This window comes from Parus major, chromosome 4 (assembly GCF_001522545.3).
Source record: "Parus major isolate Abel chromosome 4, Parus_major1.1, whole genome shotgun sequence".
In the NCBI taxonomy this organism is placed as follows: domain Eukaryota; kingdom Metazoa; phylum Chordata; class Aves; order Passeriformes; family Paridae; genus Parus; species Parus major.
Window position 1 is genome coordinate 13,028,254 of NC_031771.1, and position 20,682 is coordinate 13,048,935.

Here is a 20,682-nt window from a genome sequence, read left to right on the forward strand (position 1 = left end):
ACAGGAGATGAGGAATGCCTTTTCCTTGCAACCTCATTTGTCTGAGTCTACATAAAGCTCTCACTGAAGCAGTGCTCATTTGACAAAGCCTTGAATTTCTTCAGAAAACCACATATGGAGAGCTGCTTCTGACCTTACTCACCCAAAGAAACGAAAGCAGAGGCAGGGCCAGATTAGTCACATGAATGAAAGCAAGGCCTGCAGATGTGTCCTACATCAGACAGGAGGAGGGGGACAGGGAGAGCAAACAGCAAGGAACTACCACATGGCAAGAGACTGGAATGCCTTGTAACTCACCATGCCAAAAAAGGCACCCCTTTTCCTCTTTTCCTTCTCAGCAGGCTTAATCTGATAGCTCAGCCTAATTTGCTTCTTAATTCAGTAAGTGGTGAACAGCAGACATATTCACTTGCATCACCCTGTGCAAAATGCTTCAGAAACTCCTGAGATATCCCATGATAGCACCACAGGAAGAAACTTCCCACAAAAATGGTAAGAAATTAAGGTCCTGCCTGGACAAAGTATTTCAAAACTCTCTCTATAATGGATTCATTGCAACAAATTAAAATCAGTTTACTTCACCCATTTCAGAAACTTGAGTTTTATGAGGTGATAAGTGATGACAAAAGTGGAATGCAATTAACCTTAGAATAAGAGAATATCTGTAACAGCCAGTCTGGACCTCTCTTATCCTTGCCAAACAACACACATCCCCCTTCCCAGAGTTCCTTCTGATTAGCCCGAAAAGACTTTGACATTGATACAGGTTTACATACACAGAGTATTTATAGTTCAGTTGTCAGGAGGATTTATCATAACCCCCAAGGGTTCAGTGACTGGTTCTTCACAGGTCCAGGGGCTCAGCAGAAACCACTTTCTTTCTCATGGCACAAAATTTAAAGGAAAACAAACACACGGCACTGAATAAGCACCACACAGGTCTGCATCGGCGGCATAAGGACCTCTGTTTTTGTTGGGTTTTTTAGAACACCATTATCAAATACATGGTGAGATTATTGCTCTAGAGATTACAATCACAGATTGTCTGGGACATGCACAGGGTCAAAACCACACTGGTCAGAGTCAGCTGACTGCACAGGGGGTTCTGCTCTCAGGTAGGACTGTGACTGTGCCCCAAACCTGTGGGGCACACCCCCTTTCCCTCCATCCCAGTTCCAGTGACCGAGGACACTTCATCTTTTACAAAGCTATGAATCCAGTGCCTGAAGGAGCTGGGCTTTTCTGCATCATAAGTATTTTTTCCCCTTTTGTTTGTTGTTTGTTTTTCCTTCAAGTCACATCTTGGCTGTGTTTCAGCTTGTTAAACCACTAAACCACCATTAAACCACAATTACCACCCAGCATGAAGGATGTCCTTGCCAGCTTCAAGAGAAGAGTTTAGGGGAAAGGAGAAATACGATGCTGCTGCAGGAAGAGTTACAAAGCCATAAAACCAAAGAAATCCCCAAAAGGAACTCAGCTCCACTGAAGACTGTGGGTGTGGGAGACCAAATATTCCACATTGCTGTCTGTCCCTGCTAGCACTTTACAGCCTTTCCTGGGAACGCTGTAACGTGCTCCCCCCCCACAGACAACTCCAGTTAAGCCTGGTGCATATTTGCTGACTGACACTGTTGTCTGACTGTACAATCCCCAGCTTGGATTTCCTTATACTACATCCACACTCTTTCAGTTTGGGAATGGCACAGGCACCTCCAAACATCACTTACAAAATGTTTTGATGGTCAAGGTCAAGCACAATCGTGAGACATCCAGAATTGTTGGCTTGCTAGATTTAGTTTGGTTTTTTAGACCCAGTGTTCCCATACAAACTCATGTTGTGCTTCAATAGCAGCTAGTTCTTGCAGCAATAATACTAATTTAATTACTAATAATATTAATAAGAATACTGATTTAAAAGTTAAAAAAAGGAAAACAGTCACTGAAGGATTCATTACTACTTTGATCATTAACTGCGCAGGACTTCAGGCCAAAATAATTTCAAACATCTACACAAATGTAAGAAGCCCTAGAAGTTACTTCAGGAATTGTCTGACTTTACAACAACAGGCATGCAGAAATGCACAGGTGCACATACCCACAAAAGAAGAGAGGCAGCTCTTAATTTAGAAAACAATTTAAAATCTGTGCAGGCACTCAATTCCCACTGCATAGCAAGAGTGTGAGGAAACTCTCAGAAATATTTCCACGTCCTCTCCTCACGAGCAGTTCCAAAATCCACGCACTTTCATGAACACATAGCTCTGCTGATGCCCCGAGCCTTGCACTGCTCTGTTAGGGAATTAATGAGGAAACCAGGACAATAAACTAAAAACCAAACCCAAACCAAATTGCCTAAGGAACCACCAGGCACAAAAGAGATGCCCCACTGGCTTTGATAATGAAGATCGGGTTAGAGAGATTCTAAGGTTATTTATTTTTTAAAAGATATTCCATTAAAAATTACAGCACATATTTTCATCCCACCCTGTCACATGTGCCAAGTGGAGCTGAAGGACCGTATGGCTCTCATGTGTGGAAGTAGGGGGCTGAAGCTTTCTCCCTGGTCTTTAAATAGCTTGCCTCATCAGGAGGCTGTGGCAGAGTAGTTTCAAGCAAGATGTCAAAAAAATCACCTCCCCGAGAGAGTTGGCCATGCATTATTTCAGAAGCCACTGTGTGACACCACTGAGATGTGCGGGCTCAAACAAGGCCAGCGGCAGTCAGAGCACACAGAATGTGCAAAGATGAGGATGGAAGGTCTGGAAGCAGACATTAACTGGAACGGATACAGGCTGCCTCTCAGGCAAGCGTTAAGGCATCACAGACCTTTCTGTTCCTTCTCATCTCAATAATTTCCACCCAACTGCTTATCCCTGTTACTTGCAAGCCTCTGCTGTCACATCCCATTTGGAGCTGCCCCCTGACATCCTGTGCACAAACAAGCCCCTTGTTTCTCCATCTCCATCGTAAGTGAAACTGGTGCTGCAGGTACCCAGGCAGTGTAGGAGAGGAAGAGCACAAGTGGGTTACCTGGTATCTCCTCCTAATTAAAACTGAAATGTGTGTGTGTACAGCTCCAGTATGCCAGCTCTTTGCCTGATCTCAGGCTGAGTTATTAGCACCAACAAAACCCAAGCGAGAGATGCAGCAACAATGAGAAAAGCCAATTATGAGTTCCATGCCCTTCGTTCTGCTGTCAGGTTTCCTTTGTTTCCTAATGAGAGCTTTGCCCCTGCAACTATCAGCAGAGAAGGTCTCCAGCTCTCATGCTAAAAAAACCCAAACAAACAAAACAATCACATTTGCAGCTGCTTCTCATTTAACACTATGCTTTATAATACTTGAATAGCAATATCTGTTTTTAAATTTATTTTCTCATGTCAGCTGCACAGTCATTGCCTCTTGAATACCATGAAGAGTACAAAACTGCACACATCACTATGTGAAGGCTTAGTTTGAAAACAACAGGCAAGACAAAAATCAGACTGAAACCTACGATCCTGTCCTTACTTCACCCATCTGTGCTCAGTCAGCCAGAGCAAGAGGAGATCTTGCATATTAGATATCCTCTTCTCCTTGCACACAAGTCACGCTAGCGATAGCAAGCCAACTTACTCTCCAAAGCAATTTCCCACCTGTGTTTTTATGCAGTTAAAAATCCATCCTCTCTGCGCTACAGACAGATGTGAGATGGACACACACAGGGAATGTTTCCAATATGACCCAGCCAACAAGAGATGAGGTGTATTTTAACCAAGCCTCTACTCATCCTGATGATGGATGCAATAATGTTCTGCCATGTATTGAAAGAGGCTGCCAAAACCTGAAGCTCAATCTGTACTGTGGATTGACACAAATACATAAACATAAAAATTCATAAAGGCTTTCACACACCATCTTGAGGAACACCAGACACCGAGCAGATTCTCTGCCAAGGCTATTTAAACATTCCATATCACAGAACGTAAGCCCTGCAATTATTTTCATTTTACAAATCTGTAGCACCTTTTATATCGTACCAAATATTTGCATAACGTGAAAATAATAATTTAAAAACTTTTATGAAGTGGGTATTTATATTATGAAAAAAACACAAAATCTGCCATACAATCAATGTATGCTTTACTACCAGCAAATTTTCTTTTCCCTAGAAAGCACACAAAGTCCATGTACAACACTGTATTTTCCCATGTGCACTAACCTAGTCCATGGCCTCGTATTCCCTGAACTATCGATCAGGGATATTTTAATTGCTTGTAGCTAAATGAATAGGAAACAATAGAAAACAACTTGGTTTTGAAGCACATCCTGGTGAAACTTAGTAACTACAACAGCTCCCTGGGGCATAAAACCACACTTTCATTTCCAGCCCAAAGGCTCTATCAGCACCCAACTCTTATAACAAAACACAACTTTCTCAGGTCTGGCTGAGCCACTTGGGTGAACCTGGGAAAACATGCTGTTGCAGCTGCTGCAATAAAAAACACCCCACAAACCACTTGAGAAGCGACTACACAGGGGAAAAAAGAATGAAAAGCAAATGAAACCATCAAAGTTGTGTCAAGTAAGAGAGATGCAGGCAGATAGTAAACACAAGATTTTCTTCTGATTTCTTTCATGTTAAGAAATTGTAGAGATTTGGGTATTTGTTTGTTTCCTTTTTAAAGTTCAGGCAAAAAGTATTAGTGTTTTTAAAAGGAAAAATGTGGAGTTTGAGCTAAAGTCTACAAGCGTAACTCTGCGCTGCTGCCTGTGAGCTTTTGATTAAGTCAATAACAAATCAGGCTGAAGTGTGTGTAAACACTACAAATCAAACTGTACTTTAAGGACGAGACCATCCCTTCCTTGACTTCACACTTCCCTCATATGCAAGTGTGGGAATACTTGCATATATTTAGGTTTTCCTTGGTGCTATTTTTCTATTAAGCTCAAAAACATTTCAGAAATATACAGCCAAATGGGACTTTCATTAGTGTCATGAAACCTTTATACATTTGTTTAAAAATCTCAAATCATATGGAGCTCAGTATGTCCCTTAATGACTGACTTCATAAACTATAGCTACAGATTTTAAAGGAAATTTTATTACAGGGAATATTGTTTGAGGTATCATTAATACTGTAAAATAACATAGAGGTACTATTTGGCAGCAGAGTCCCTCTAACAGCAGCTTGAGCTGTTCCAGGAAATTCAGGAAGCTGCTGTCACAAAACTACAAATCCGTGAGAAGGGAAGGCAATTTTCTCAGCAGACTGCCCAAGACTAGGTTTAATTTTCACAAGAGAAATTACCACAAGACACATCACTTTTGGCACAGAAGAAGAAAGCTCGTTCCATTCCAACAAAAACATGACAACCACAACAACTCCCCCCCCCCACCCAAACATAAGGTATAATACAAAAGGGAAAAAAAAAGAAAATTAAAGAAAACTGAAATAGCTGAAATTTTATAAAAGCCTTATATCAGATTCTCTTTGTGGAAAGCAGTAACAAGGTAGCACACATTGCAGCAGAAATACATGTTTGGGGATGCACTTGTTTGAGTTTTGTGCCAGCTTCAGGTACCTAGATGGGCGAGTTAAGCTATGGAGAATGAGCAGAAACAAGCAAAACACCCTGGAACACAACCTCTCACCAACCTAGTTCTTCAACCTAATCAAGTGAGAGTGGAATAATTCCAGCAAATCAAAGCACAGCTAAAGTAGATCTGCTTGACACTGCTTCCAGTGTTAAGTTTCACTCCTCTAGTTCAAGAAAAACAAACCTATTTATGATTTTTGCTATATGCACACTAAAACAATGCTAAGACATCACAGAAATGTACAGAAGGAATCTGACTTATCCAGCCAGACAAAGTCTTCAAAATTACACTATAAATGCATTTGTTTTCTCATTTCTGTTTATGCTGCCTGCTTGAAACCACAAGACTTCATTGTAGTTACATCTACAGTCTCAGAGTCCACAGGAACCTTCTAAAATAATTTCTCTGGGTGCTATTTCAGGTCCTGTGTGGGTACCAGGGTTTCACCAGCACCTATAGCCAATAGCCAAGCTCCAGCCAAAACCAGCACCTATAGCCAAGTTCCCCGTGGACAGTTCCACACGCACACTTAACTTATTTGACTCCACTCCTCTCTGTTCCAAGGCAACACCAAAGTTATTCCACTAAAAAAAATGCCACACCACCTTCTCTTCTGCTTCTGCCCACACCTCAACTCAGCAGCCCAGCTCCAAGCAAAGACAGCAGCTCCAGCCTGTCACCGCCCTTGTCATAGGTTTGAAAACAAATCAAACCATTCTCATGAGCTTTCTTCAGCTGACACTGGATGATCCTGGCAATTTAAGCATTTTACATCAAAATACTCAGCAAACAATGGTTGTACTGTCCTGTTCCTGCGTGGGTGCCTGCAGGAAATAAAACATTCTTTAAAGATTTTACACGCTTTTCTAACCCTGAGATGGATTATTTTGCTCAATCTAAAAATAAATACACGGGCCTCCTTGTGTTCAAACGTGTAAGAAAAACAAATTGCTGTTTTGTCTTTCTTTGACTAAAGCAGCCAAGGGGGTTGTGTCCTGGGGGAACAGACTGTTGATATGTTTTAATGAAGGATTCCTAACAAATCCTGAGCTGCTGAAAAAAATTTGTGCCTCTCTTGTTAGCCTCTATCTAATAATAATACAACTGAAATCCAAACAGAGTAAGCATGGAAGTGTAGCACTGCCATGCAGACCAGGACTCCAGCCTGATGATTACCTCTCTAGTAAATTGCTCATCACAAAGAACCTCCACACAAGAGCAGCTCTCCACTGCAATGACCATCTGTACAGTAGGTCTCAAAAATCTAGTTCTGATCCCTTGATTCCACAAAACTTTCTTACCTACTGTCCCCTTAAAGTCTCTCCAGTAAATATTTTTTAATACTGCTTAAGGTGAACCTGTAAGTATTTTGCTCATAAAATGCTGAGGCTGTGTCCCCTTGTTCCCTGCAGAATGAAAACATGACTGTCTTTCAACGTAAGCATTTGAGTGGGAGCAGCAAGCCACTGTTTCAGGTGTTTTCTCATTTTCAGTACCAACTCATTGTAATTTATGCTCATAGACATATTTTTACAGTGTTTTGAGCAGCCCGACTCTATCCTACTCCAGAAAAAAGCTGGTCACTGCAGCTGAAAAAACAAAAGAAAATAGTGACTATGTTTGTTAAGACCATCAAGGCAATTGGGGCTTTGGTGGTGAGAGGCATCCTGTGGTTCTAGAGATCACCTCAGACAATTAACTGCTTCTATCTCTCAGAAATGGTTTCCTTTTCTAAAGACCACTTTCCCTTTGGAAAGCAAGTCAAGTTAGATATATGATGGCAGTGGTGGCACTTGGTGCACCTCCTCTTAATGACTCAGTAAGCAAGACTTGGAGATGCAGGCTCTCCCAGCTGTTTGAAAGCATCCTCGGCACCTCCCTACATTACCAACACTGCCAATAAAAGTTTGGGAAACAAAACAAATTGAAGAGGCAGGCTGGAGCCTGGAGCAACATCACCAGTCCCACACCAGCTCCCAGCACAGCTCTGTGCTGCTGCTTGGGACAGACCACACAACCTGGAGGGGAGCTAAAAGGCATCAGTCCCCAGGGCATCAAAGGAGAAGGCAAGTGGGAGGGACACAAAGGGATGCTTTATCTAAGGATAGTATTCCCAATGGAAAAAAGAGAACACATGTTGAAAGGACAGGAGCTGTATCTCTCTCACTGAGAAAATGAAGTTCTTAGCTCAGAAAGAGCCTACATGCTATTTTTAAACCTTAATGGAAATGGAAGAAATATCTTTAAATTCTTCCAAACCAAGGAACTTAACCTGCGGGGACAAAAATAGCAGGATATCCTTTTGCTTGCAAAGGCAACTATCACTATTGTTTTATAACTGAACTAAATGCAAAAATACCTATTTCTAGATTTTATGTTTTGTGGTTGGAACAGCAAGGTGCCTTATTATTATCACCAGTATCATGTCTACACAGATAAAAGTTATCCTCCTCAAGACAAATATTGGACAAGACTTTTGGAAGCTCCCTATCTTGCTAAAGACAATGGGAAACCAAAGCAAGTCCTGTCCACCAGTTACCTGGCCACTCTCGTATGCTAAACAAAGCGACCAGGTAACTGAAAGTAGCCTAACTTGAAAGCAGCTTAACTTACACTTTCAGCTGAAAAAGCAGTGTCTGAGGTTGACACAGTCTGCTCCCAGGAGATGTTTATTATTACTCATCTGAGCATATGCAGACACTTTCATCCTCTCCTCAGCAAACAGCTCTGTGCGCTCAGCAAAAAGCTTACAGCACCCTGAGCTTGTTTGCCAGGTGGGAACAGAGGCCAGGCCTGGACAAAGCCTTCTAGAACCTTCTTTGCTTATGCTGTGCCTAAAATAAACAGTCCACAATATTTAAAATCCGTATATAGAAGACACTTGCCTTTGTCATGACTCAAAATATAATTCCTTAGAGACATTTCAATCTTCCCTAAACTCTGCCATAAAGACTGCAGACAGTGTTCCCCAAGTCCCAGAAATTCTTTATGGCCAGGCTTACACACTGCAGAGCTGTCACACGCAATTTTTATCTGCAGCCAAGCGAAGCAGAAGGTGCTGAGCTAACGTACCTGGCTGGCATTTGGGAAGTGATCCTTGTCAGTCAGGTGTAATAGGAAGGCTACAGGCCATGAGCCTCCCAGGCTCAAAAAAGTTATCAGAAAACAAAGCAATGCTCAGAGGATGGGACAGGGTCACTTCACTGTTTCTTTCCTTTTCTGTATAATCTAGAGGGAAGAAATGGCTTTTTTGATTATTTAACATTCTGTCTGAATGGCTTGTAATTAAAACCCAAACAAGGAGAGATGACTACAGGAAGTACCAAGACACCAATGAACCTCTGCCTAAGGAAAAGCCTTCTCCATCTGATGCATCCTAGGGACAGCAAACTGGAGAAGACTACAGACATTTACAGATTTTCTCTATCGCCGTTTCACTGCCCATAATTTCCTTCATACATAATTGCTCAAATGATGCCAATGTTTGAATGTTTGTGTAAAAAGTTCCCAAGAACCAATGGCAAAATACTCAAATCATTTAAAATACCTCAGGGACGTGAGCAGGCAGGTTCCTAATTTGTAGCCATGATGGATAGGCTCAACACCTTTACATACTGTGACTTTATGTCCTCTCAGACAATGTATCTACATTGTAATAGTTTCACATGCAATCCCTTAGACTCTTGAAAGCTGGACAAGCATTTCCCTACATGTGCCCCACAGAAGGCTCCGAGGAAATGTCTAAGGGAAGGGTAGGACATACCCAAGGGGTTACTGCTACCATAGCAAAGAGAAAAATAAATACCAAACTGCTTCTCCTCTTGTTTTCTTTGTGGAAAAATGTGCAATATTATTGTGGTAACATCAATACTGTATCGGCAAAGAGGGGCAGGAGTGGAGCTGACCTGCACCGAGGAGGCAAGGGATGTCCCCTGCACTGGTAAAGCACAGACAGCATTCCTTCAGCACACCCAGACAAGGATTAGCAAAGCAAAGCTGCAAAGAGACAAGCAACGTGACAGCACAAGAGCACCTTCAGTAAAATGCCTCCTTCAAGTGAAAATATTCAGGCTGAATATACCACACCTTTCACCTTTAGCGAACAGATGGTGTCCAGCCAAGTCTGAATTACAACTTGGTCTGAACAGCAGTGAGCTGACAGGTTGATGAAAGAAACCAAAGTATTCCTTGTATGAGGAGTAGGTTGGTAGGATCTGAATCTAGCACAACTTCATCTCCTGTTACATGAATTCACCCTACATCTTCCCAAACCTTTACCATTCGTCATAAGCCACTGCTATTCAAAACACAACATGCGTAAGTCATGTTTAAACAAACTAATGTTCTTAAACCAAGCTGAAAAAATATAAGATGTAGAAGAAATAGGTATCACAGTGTTAATAAGGGATCATTCCACACATTGTTTATTTTACAACAAACTTGTAAAATGCCCAATCACTCTGACAGTGTGCTCGTTCTACAGACACAGAAACATACTTGTAAACACATACAGCAGTTAACCTTAAAAATCATGGAGAAGTGCTAACTCACTTCTCCCCTTGGGGGTGCTTTCAATTCAATAGTGTATTAAAACAAATACTTGAATTTAGGCTCTAATTCAAGACAAATTCTCTTAAAATTATGCTAATAGAGAGACTGAATTCTTTCATCTCACAAGAAAAGGAAAAAAAAAATATTGCTATGTTGTTGCTATTCTTTTTAACTTCAAGCAGTGGAAAAGATCTGAAAACTTTAAGTAGGTTTTCTGGAGTTTTTCCAATGGTCAGTTTTTCCTTTTGACTTAAGCCGGCCAAGATAATATTTCTGACCGTGGCATAACCTAAGCTACACAGTAGTCTCTTGAATAGCAAAAGTTACTATTTGTCTTCAAAGGAAAGTGCACACTTGAACAAGTCACCCAAACTGGAGTTTCTGTAAGTAATACGAGTTTAGGTCAAGTTTCATAATTGGTTAAAAATTAGTCTGCAAGCCAAGTACTATTGAGCTGTATTTCCTTAGCAGCCAAAGCAAACATCACCCTTGTTCCTTCCTCCTTTGACTCCAGAAAAGCTCCATGTGAAGAATAGGCAGAAAGGCCAAAGCAGTTGAATTCAGTATCCTGGAAAGGGGGGACTCATAGAAGGCTGTAGAGTCTTTTATTAGATGAAGGTGGCTGTGGGGAAGGGAGGGCACAGAGGACACTTCCCAGCATCCAGCCCTTGTTGGGTCTGAAACAAGCACAGAGTGATGTCAGCTGCAGTTCGTATCTTCGTGGTTGGGTACATGCAAAGGAAGCTGGACTGATGGCAGAGCCTCTCTGGGAATGCACCCAGACCTTTTGCTTGGAGCACAATGGACTGCCAAGATCATGTCTCTTACTATTTGCTACCCCTGGCTGAATGCAAAAAAAGCATCTCAATATCTAATGACATTTATGAACCATTTGGTCAATGGGACAAATTGGCAGGAAAATGTAACACTGCTAAAGCAGTTTGGAGGAGAAATTGGTGTGTCAAAAAGGAGGAGAACAAAAAGTTAGGAGTATCACCTTTTGCAACAGGGGATTCAAATATTCTGCTGGCTTAAAACAATAAAGCACTATTTTATTGCTAAGCAATAAATGCTCATCATTATGAAGATAAAAACTGGCATCTAAAGCTTAGGAGGGAGAAGGATGTTAAAGATAATTCAGACAGCAACATTGTTAGACATCAGAGAAAATGCAAAATGACACCTCAAACTTCAAAGCACAGAATAATGACACAAGGAAACAGGAGAGGCATAACTTCTATGAAAACATACTACACTGAGTAGTGTGCTGGGGCAGGAACAACACTCATTTCAGAAATTATCAACTGCTGTAGTCAGACTTTGGTGAGCTCTGGCAATCTCATGCCCTACCCAGGACCATTGGGAAGCCCTTCTCCATGCAGGACTCAGCTCACGTTCCAGCTCATACAAACAGCAGGCAAACTCTTCTCCCCTTGATGCTGCTGCTCACTGAAAGCCAGAGAGCTGAGCAATGCCTCAGTGAGGCACCTTCCTGCTGCAGCACCCACACAGGGCAAGAGCACTGCAATCAGTGCCCAGGAAGCAAAAGCAGTACCTAACCCACATCACTGTGCTGATCCATGTTCCTATGGAGCACTCTTAAGCTGCAAAATGCCATTTCCAATGAGGCTCACTGGTAGTCATTAAAAAAAAAAAAAAACCACAAAGAAATGCTACACAAAGCACATGCTAAACATTTCCCTACACTCAAACAAAGCAAAGAAACAGATCAAAGTCCAGGAGGTGCTCAAAGTAGCATTAGGAGAGTGTTAATGTGATGACCAACGTAGGAAGATAAATCTTGTGTTTCATTACTGAAAACACATCTCTTGAAAAAGGCACAAGGAGTCTACAGCCAAAATAATTCAGAGGCTTGAAACAGGCAGATTCACTCTCTGAGGAAATACCTCCAGTGGCATTTGGGACCACCAAAGCAAAGACCTCTAGGCTGGCACTTACCTATGAAGTACTGCTCGGCCAGGGAGGAGCACAACCACACACAGTGTTTCAAGACTTGCCTCATCTAAAAGCTTTTTCATCTTTCAGTAACTAGAGAAGTTAACTCCATCCACATGAGGCAGCCTGCAATTATTACAAGACTCACTGAAAACACCTCCCTCTCCCTGCCAGCCCATCCTTCAGCAACCTGCTCCCAGTCAGATAGGAAAGGCAGACCCAGACACAGCCTCCACTGGACTTCACGGGGCTGGGCGTCTGCCTGGGTTCCACCTCGTCCCACTGCAGCCAACTGCTGTACCCACCCTGGCACCGGCTGTGTGCTGCACTTACCTCTGTGAACATGTCTTACTGCCTTCCCACATGGCAGGGCAGATTTCCTGTTTTCATACATTGCCTTGTCAGCCCTAATCAGTGTCAATAGGTTATGGTGTCTTTTGTGCTGGCGGCGTCAACCCTGACAGGAAAGAACTTTTAATCTCTTCCCTCACACCGAGCCATGAGAAGCTGCAGGCACTCCCAGGCATAACTCCCTTGGCTCCTCTCCGAAAAATTCTCTCAAGCACTCGGTTGCTTAGCAATATTTGCCTTCCCCCTGTACGGTTCAAATTGGCAACATCTGTCCCTTTGGCACTTTCCACTTGTGCAAGAAACGGTGCGGAGAGTTTCAGAAATCTACAGAGAGGTTGGTGGAGAATGATTCATGTGAGCCATCAGAGCTGCTTTGGCATTTTATTGCTGGTTTGTTTCCAGCCTGGATAGAAAAGTGTGGCTTTTACCGAAGGAGATGCACACAAGGGAAAATCCTCTTTTGGGACTCGCCTACTAAATCAAATACAAGTAGATTCTTTTGTTTACATAACTACACCCGCATGCTCTGGCTTGGTTTAGCTGAAAAAACCCAAACAAAATACAGCACTGACATATAATTCTTTCCTGTCACCTGGGATTGTGGGAACTGCAACTGTGACTTCTCCTAAGATACTGCATGCTCATCAAGTGAGAGAAAACAAGAGAAGCCAAAATGTGTTTATGCATTTCAAAATGCAAAAGTGGCGTGCAATCCTGACCTCATAATCAGTAGCCAAACCCCCAAACTGCCTGTGATCCATGCAGCCATCCCAAGGAGAAGTGATCAAGGTCATTGCCTCTGGATGTACCTGCAATCCAGCGAATGAGGAGAAGAAGAAATTAAAATAATGTAAGAGCATAAAAAGTACCAACTGTTTTCACTTCTGAGAGCCAAAAGGGAATATGGAGAAGACCCAAGTGAGAGGCTTTGTCTTTGGATACTTGGTATTACAATAAGCAGCAGAGAATCCCACAGTAAAACTTACTCTGGCTGCAATTAATTTCCACTCACACCACAGTGCCCGAGAGTTGTGAGAAAGGCCTTGGATGGCACAGCTTTGGATATCTACGTGCAAAGTTGTTAGTTCTCACATGTAAGGTGTATCTCAAAAATGAGATAGCTCAGTTTCAGCTCTTATGGTGAGGTTGGAATTTACTTTTTTTGCCTTTAAAAATTTTCTTACTCAAAACAGTCAGAAAAAGTAACAACTTTCATTCATGCTTGATCTGCTTCTTTAGCAGTCACCAGCAACAAGACAAATAGACACAATGCCTGTGGGGAAGCATGTAAACCCTTCTTTAATCATCTAAGGTACTTCTGATTATAAACAGGGCAGCAGAGAAGTAACACCTTGTTACCCTGTCTTGGTGCAAAGAAAATAAAACGGTCCAAAAAAAGGAATACAAGGGGTGAAGGAAAAAAGACCCAAACAAAACACAATCTCCCTTCTATTCAATAAATGAGAAATACATAAAAGATTGGTAGAAAGATGACAATAGCTTAATGCTAACTACTGTGTACTCATTACCTAAGGCCAATAGCATTACATACGTCTTTAAAGATTTTCATTTTGAAAGGATGCAGAATTAAAACAATATATTTATTTCTACTTTACAGGGTCCACCTGTCTGACAATTCCTACCAGTACAAAAAACTCCGGTGCCATGAAGAAAAGCCCAGTGAAAAGTTATCTATCTAGAACTGACTTTTTATATTTGCCATCCAAACATCTTATTAATTCCTATTTACTATGTAACAACCGTGTTTTAATTGGTGACCATTGATAAATGTTTACTGAGGAAAACACACTTAACACATCTGGGCTGCTCCATTGTTGCTTGTTGTTCAGGGGCTCTAAACTGGCTGCTTCCCTATTTGCTTCCCAGTTCACAGGCAGGAGAGTCCCGATGAAGATGCATTACACGAGGTCAAAGGAGCTATGCCCTAATACACCCAAAATTTTTTGGGAAAACAAAGCCAAATCATCAATGGGAATCAAGGGCCGTACATTCCTCCATACACTATGCCCTTAATAATGCTTGAGGATTTATAAACACTCTCCCTTCAAAACAGCCTGACTGCTTCTTCCCCTGCTGTCAAGCCGATTCCCTTTCACACATCACAGTCTGTGTCAATGGAGGCAATACAAGGGTCTTTGTTGGTGCTGCAGCTCTCCTAAGGACATGGAGAGAGAGAATGGCATTAAAAGCATCTTTGTTTAGGTGCTGGCAAAGAGGTAAAACCTGGCATATGAAGAGGAGGGATACATCCAAGCTTCTTCATGTGTGCTATATTTTTAAGCCTCCTCACAACAAATTTGGAAAGATGCCTTAAAGGGACAGTGATGACATTTGAAAGTGCAGGCTTTGATTTGGGGAAGAGGGGAAAGAGCTGTTCAGTGTCTCTGTGAATGCAAAGTGAGTCACTGCACTGTTATCCACTGTGGATTCATTTACTCTGCAGTGAAACTGTGTGCCTATCTGGCCTGAAAAGCTGAACTTTTCAGTGTTGCCATAAGCAGAAGCTGCCAATAATGAATTCACAGCTGCAGGTGAAATACGCCTTAGAAATTCAATTAACCAAAACACATGTTGAGGAAATGGCTTTCCTAAGTTATGTCGAGGGAAATCACAGGAAAAACTGTATTTTGCATGTGGCTGTTCAGTAAACTGGGGCCAAAGAGTTCAGGGAAGAAGAGGGAAAAACAGCAGAGTTTCTGCTAGTCTAGACCTATTTACTGCCAGGGTCATTGCAAGGCAGGAGCCCCCCCTGTAGCTCCTGTCCCACCAAGAACTCAAGAGAGGGACAACCTTTAAGCCAACAGATCCCCTGTCAGCCTCTCTTGTACAGTACATCTAGCACATATATCCAAGGGTGTCACCTCACTGTTTCTTCTTCTTCTCCCTCCAGGCCCCAGTGCTGGAGGGCTCTATTATCAAACAGATGTTCATCACTGAGACCAAACAGAAGTAAGCAAACGTGACCATGACAAGACTGAAAAAAGCAGAAATCAAAGTAATGTATTTTTCACTAGAACTTACAGAGCCATTAACCAAAATGCCTGTATTCCTCCCTGCCTATGCACAGAAAACAAACAGGGGCCACAGCCTAAAGATCCCTACTGTAAAGCAGTATCATTCAGCATATTCACAAAAAAGGTTCCTCTATCAACTTCAAAATGGACTAAGCATGACTTGTACAGAAACTTTTTTTATTATCTTCCATTCCCTTTTTATTGTGTTCTTTGCCACAGATGAAACAGAAGGAGCATGAGCAATGCTACTCCTGCACTGGCAACTGTAGGATTTTCATGGGCATTTGCACTCAGACTCATGTGCTCAACAGAAAGTGAAAAAAATGTTTCATTCAGCACACAGCATCATAGCTAATGCTGCCCTATCAAAAGTCATACTAAACCAGGTTACATGAGATGACAGAAAAAGTATGGGGATGGGAAAAGAGATAAGAAAATAATGCAGATGAGACAATAAGATAATGTAGAAGGTGATGCCCTGCACTGCTTTATTTCCCTCCCAGGAGTAAAATCTGGTTAAGCAAATAAGGTAACGTGGACCTCAGTGAACTTCCTGTTTTCAGGTGTGATGTGCAATGCTAAACCTACTTAGTAGCAAATAAAGTCTCTCAGCATGAAACTAATTTTACAACTTCTCAACAATGTCATTTTGACAGTTTCCTCTCATTTCCTACAAGATATTGCCTACAGCCATTTGCAGCTGATCCACACCCTTTTCCATAGAAAACAGACTGCACCCACACTCTTCCTTTTCATTACAAAGGTGGCAAAATACAATTTGAAACAATCTCCATAGCTCCCCTTGCCCAGCTGCCTTAGGACCATGGGATTCTACACCCCATAGGGCATAGCAATAACCTCAGGGCTGAAGGATGAGCACAGTAAATCTCCGAAAAGTACCAGAGGATCAAGTGCCTTTAAGCTCACAAGAGGCCAAGCCAGGTGGCAGGCAGAGTCAGCGTGCTGGTCCCTTGGCACAGCTGAATCTGGGCTTCAAAGGGCACAGGAAAAGGAGCTGCATTTGCTGAACAACACACGTACAATGCTGCTCCTCCTCTCCCACTGCTTTACCAGTCAGGGCTTCTGCCTCCATCCCACACGACAAATCAGAGAGATGGATGGGTCAGCAAAAACAGATGGAGTACAACAAGGAAACTTGCAGTATCAAGTCATGCTTTCCTGTGGATCTACAGTGAGATTTAACAAATGTAGAGAGGAGAATCCTATTGTGTTTGCAGTCCCTTATCACAAAGCCCAGGTGACCACAGAATCCACTGCACTGCTGTCTGTCCAGCAGTATTCAGTGAGGATTTGGGGCCTCCACCCACTACCACTCTGTGTCCTGACACTGCATCAACACTTGATCTTCTCATTATATCATTTCCCCCTTATTTTCGACAAGCCTTAGAAGAAAACAAAAATTATGGGCACAGAGGCAGGCTCAAACCACAGAACCTACTGCAGCCTCACTGAGAAAACAACAGAAAAATCAAAAATGTGTCATATCCTCACCATTCAAACAGCTCTCTCACACCCAGGTCAAGCTCAAAACGCACCTTCTGAACAGGGTAACACATACACAGTCATCACTACTCCTGGCAGTCACTGCTGTTTGATGACCAGTTCTCCCACAGCCAAACTTACCCTGCTCGACCAGACATCCCAAAAAGTTGCACTCACCTCTATGGGCTCAGATGAGGTTTCAAATTTGGATAGTTCTGCCTTGGCTTTCGCCTTCAAATCTAAGAGATCTTCATCGGTCTCTTCCTTGGGCTCAGAAGGGGTTTCTAACTTGGATAGCTCAGCTTTAACTTTTGCCTTCAAATCTGAGACATCTTCATTGGGTCCTTCATGGTATTCCTCCAGGAGAGGTTTGAGCTCCAGGGATTCAAATGGTGCCTGATCTTGGCCATCCATGGGTCTGACATAGGCAGTTGGTTTCTGCTGCATTGCACTGGCTTTTGATGTCAAAGAAGGGGGGAAAGTCTGAGAGGAAGGCTGAGTGGTGCTGGTCAAGGTAACAGCTGGGCTGTCCCGACTTTCCTTCTCCTGCGATCCTGTCACTAAGTCCTGCAATGATTTGGTTTGACTGTAGGTTGACCCATGACTTTTGCTGCTGTTCTGTGACCTGGAATTGATGTGCTGGCTGGAATGTAGAGGTGACAGGGGTGCCACGGGAGAAGACAACAAACACGGCAGGAACGGGGAAAGCGCCAGAGGGGAGGCCTGCAGGCCACGAGCGTGACCTTCCCCGCTCCCAGGCTTGTCATTTTGGCTGTGGGGAAAACCTGCCTGAGTGTCCTGGCCATCACGGCCGTGCTCCTGACCGTGGCTCCGAGCACTGGGTAAGCTGCGGCTCTTGCTGTGCAAACCTGAAGCTGGTTCTGTTCCTGACTGTGCCTTTTGGCAGTGACTGGAGTGGCTTGGAGGACGAGGGGGTACAACCATGGGTCCCACGGGTGGACGGCGGGTCGGAGGCTGGAATGAAGACGGCAATGTACGGATGGCCTTCTCAGGGAAGTATGGGCGATCAGGCTGTCTGGGGGGAAACAGAGGGGCAACACTCTTTGGAATCCCTATAAGGTTTTGACAAGATTTGTTGCTCATGAACTCCTTGACCTCCTCATAATTGCCCAGCATGTTCTGAATTCGGCTTGACAACTCATCTTCTTTATTAGTCTGCAACAGAAGAACAAAGAGGTGGACATTTCAAAAGCCCCCCAAGAGATCCAGCTCAGGAAGAGACATTCTTCAGGATCTTAACTTAATCACCACATACACACACACTCACTACCATGAGTGAAGTTAGTCAAGCTCATCTTGATCCTGCAAATCTCTCCAAAGCAGACGGGACCACTCGAGCCACTATCAGCTATTCCAAGCCAAGCTTGGTGCACCTGCAGCCTCCAGGAGTGCTAACATCAGATTCATTTGTTACACCCACAGATGCAGGCAGACAGGTAGCCAAGCTGCTCCTGAGCACTCTCCCTCAAACTACAGGAGGCCAGCCCAAAGTCCATACTGCTCTTGCACAACCAACAGAGATTCACACACGTACTCTGAGGAATTGGAATTAAGCATATAAATAAATTTGTATTTATCGTGCTCAAGTCTGCTACCCTATGCAGAGCCACAGCCTCTCCTCTTCCACCTCAACCCTCTCTCCTCCCTCTCCCACACCCTGTACCATTACCTTGTAGGGTTCTGCAAAGAGGGGAGTCTTCTCAGAGAACTGTTTTTTGTCTTCCAGGGCCTCCTGACTCCGTCTCTCTTTCTCTCGAATCCGCAGCAAGTTTCTGTCCTCGTTGCACAAGCTTTAGGAAGGAGAGAAAGGAAGGATGATTAACACTGTACACCAGTGTTATCAAAAGTATCTACTTTGCACAGAAACCCTGGTTTCAGACAATGGCATAGATCCAGAATGAAAGTAATTTGAAATCCATGAGATGATTACAGCTGACAAATCAGTTACATCAAGGATTTGCTGCACAACACAGTAAAGTGGCACACAAGGTACATGCATCCTTCTCAGTGATTTCTACTCCAGATAACATCCTTCAAGAACAGTGGGAAGGAAAAAGCTATCCATCCATTTCATTGTGAAACAAATTCAAGAGCAGTCAGTGGGGTGACAAGCACACCAGCTGGCAAATCCATTTGCAACAATAAGTGTGAAAAACTACCATTCTTGTTCTTCAGACTTCCACCCCAACTCGTCACCATTCTTCAGGAGTAAATGAGAATGCATTATTTTGAAGGTGTTGCCACTTGAAAAGGATGAATTTTGCCTACTTGGCAAAAAACAAGGCAATGCCACTTGGCAATAAACAGGTTTGAAATCTGCTCACCAGGAAACCCATGTAGCTGCATTTAAAGCAATCACCCAAACGTTTTTAGAAAGGTCTCAGAAACTCAGAAAACACCAGGTCAAATCCCCCTGTTCCTCCTCAACCACACATCTGCATGCACTCAACTCCACCAGCCCCACACCAAAGCACCAGTAAATCTGTGTCACATGCCCAGCAGAAAGACTTCACTGGAAACCAGATCCTTTAAACTACACCTTGCCTGTGAAACACTACTGCAAAACAAGGGAATCTCTTGCTCTAATCTTAATAGACATTGGAGAAGAAAAATCATGCAGGCATCTCGCTCCTCTCCTATTTCTACTCTACTGCACAGTCTACTGTATACATACAATTCCTATATTCTTCTTCTTCATACTTGCAAATTCTCAAGTGTCCGCTTTGCAAGGGAAGAGCTTTGTCCTCCCCACCAGTGACATCTTCCTACACCAATAGCCACCTACTGAAAGTTTAATCATCCCTAGAGGAGAGGCAGAGGACTGGCTTTGTTGTAGCAGTTAACTAAGAGGAGGTCTGACTGCTGCAGAGGAGAGGGGGTTTCCTGGTTCAATGGGAGCTCTGGAAAACGATACTGACAGATGGCAAATTTCTATATATGGAACTGCAGTAAGGATGTACTTGTACCACAGAGGCAGAAAAACATATTCAGGGGTTAGACTGTGCACATGTAGCATAGTTTCCAACTTTGCCAGTGCTGAACTGTTTCCAAATATAGCAATACTGAAGTGAACAGTATCTATGTACCCTACTTCTCCAAACAATTTTAAACGTTCATTAAAAAAAAAAAAAAAAAGAAGAAAGCAGGAATCACAGACCACTGCTTCAGTAAATACATACAATCCTTCTGTAATAAGCTGTATAATAGAACCATTTCCCCTGTGCATCTGATGTCATTTTGCATGTCAGCAATTTCCTATCTATAAGCAGTCAGCTGGGCAGTTGCACTGTGTGTTCCGGAAAAGCTTTGTGCAGTCAGGTGTGGGAAACACCAACTGCAAAACACAAAAACTTAGGAAAAACTATAAGGCAAACTAGAAGCAATGTTGGCTATATCTACTATCTGAAATTGTATGCTTGCAAATGATTTTTTTTAATTATTGTGATTCACAAAAAGGCAGGCCACATATTATGACCCTGAAAATTGCTTTTTACTAAAACAGTGTGCTTACATCCTTGTGGATTACGGATGTCCTTCTATTTCTAGGCTGGCAAGCACCCAAACTCAGAGTAATCAAGTTGTTTTGCTCAGAGGTTCTGATCATGTTCAAACAAAAGGAAAAACCTAAACCACTTGAAGTCTCTCACAACAATAATATTGATGATGAGAAGTAGCTATGTT

The 20,682-nt window shown here is 42.8% G+C and overlaps 1 protein-coding gene across 7 annotated transcripts in view; it reads right to left on the minus strand.

Moving 5' to 3' along the window:
- The window catches only part of AFF1 (AF4/FMR2 family member 1), a 75,524-nt gene that overhangs the window by 34,151 nt on the left and 20,691 nt on the right, over positions 1-20,682 (minus strand). For 5 of the 7 annotated variants that reach the window (XR_004497000.1, XR_004496999.1, XR_004496998.1 and 2 more), the window contains exons 2-4: positions 18,671-18,791; positions 17,158-18,156; positions 13,162-13,251 (exon numbers count right to left, since the gene is read on the minus strand). Coding sequence is in view for 2 of the 7 variants with exons in the window: in XM_033513751.1 (XP_033369642.1) it covers positions 13,162-13,251; positions 17,158-18,156; positions 18,671-18,791 (1,210 nt within the window). In the remaining 5 variants the exon portion in view is untranslated. The remainder of the gene's footprint in view (positions 1-13,161; positions 13,252-17,157; positions 18,157-18,670; positions 18,792-20,682) is intronic. The other 2 variants (XR_004497002.1, XR_004497001.1) reach the window with 1 other exon arrangement.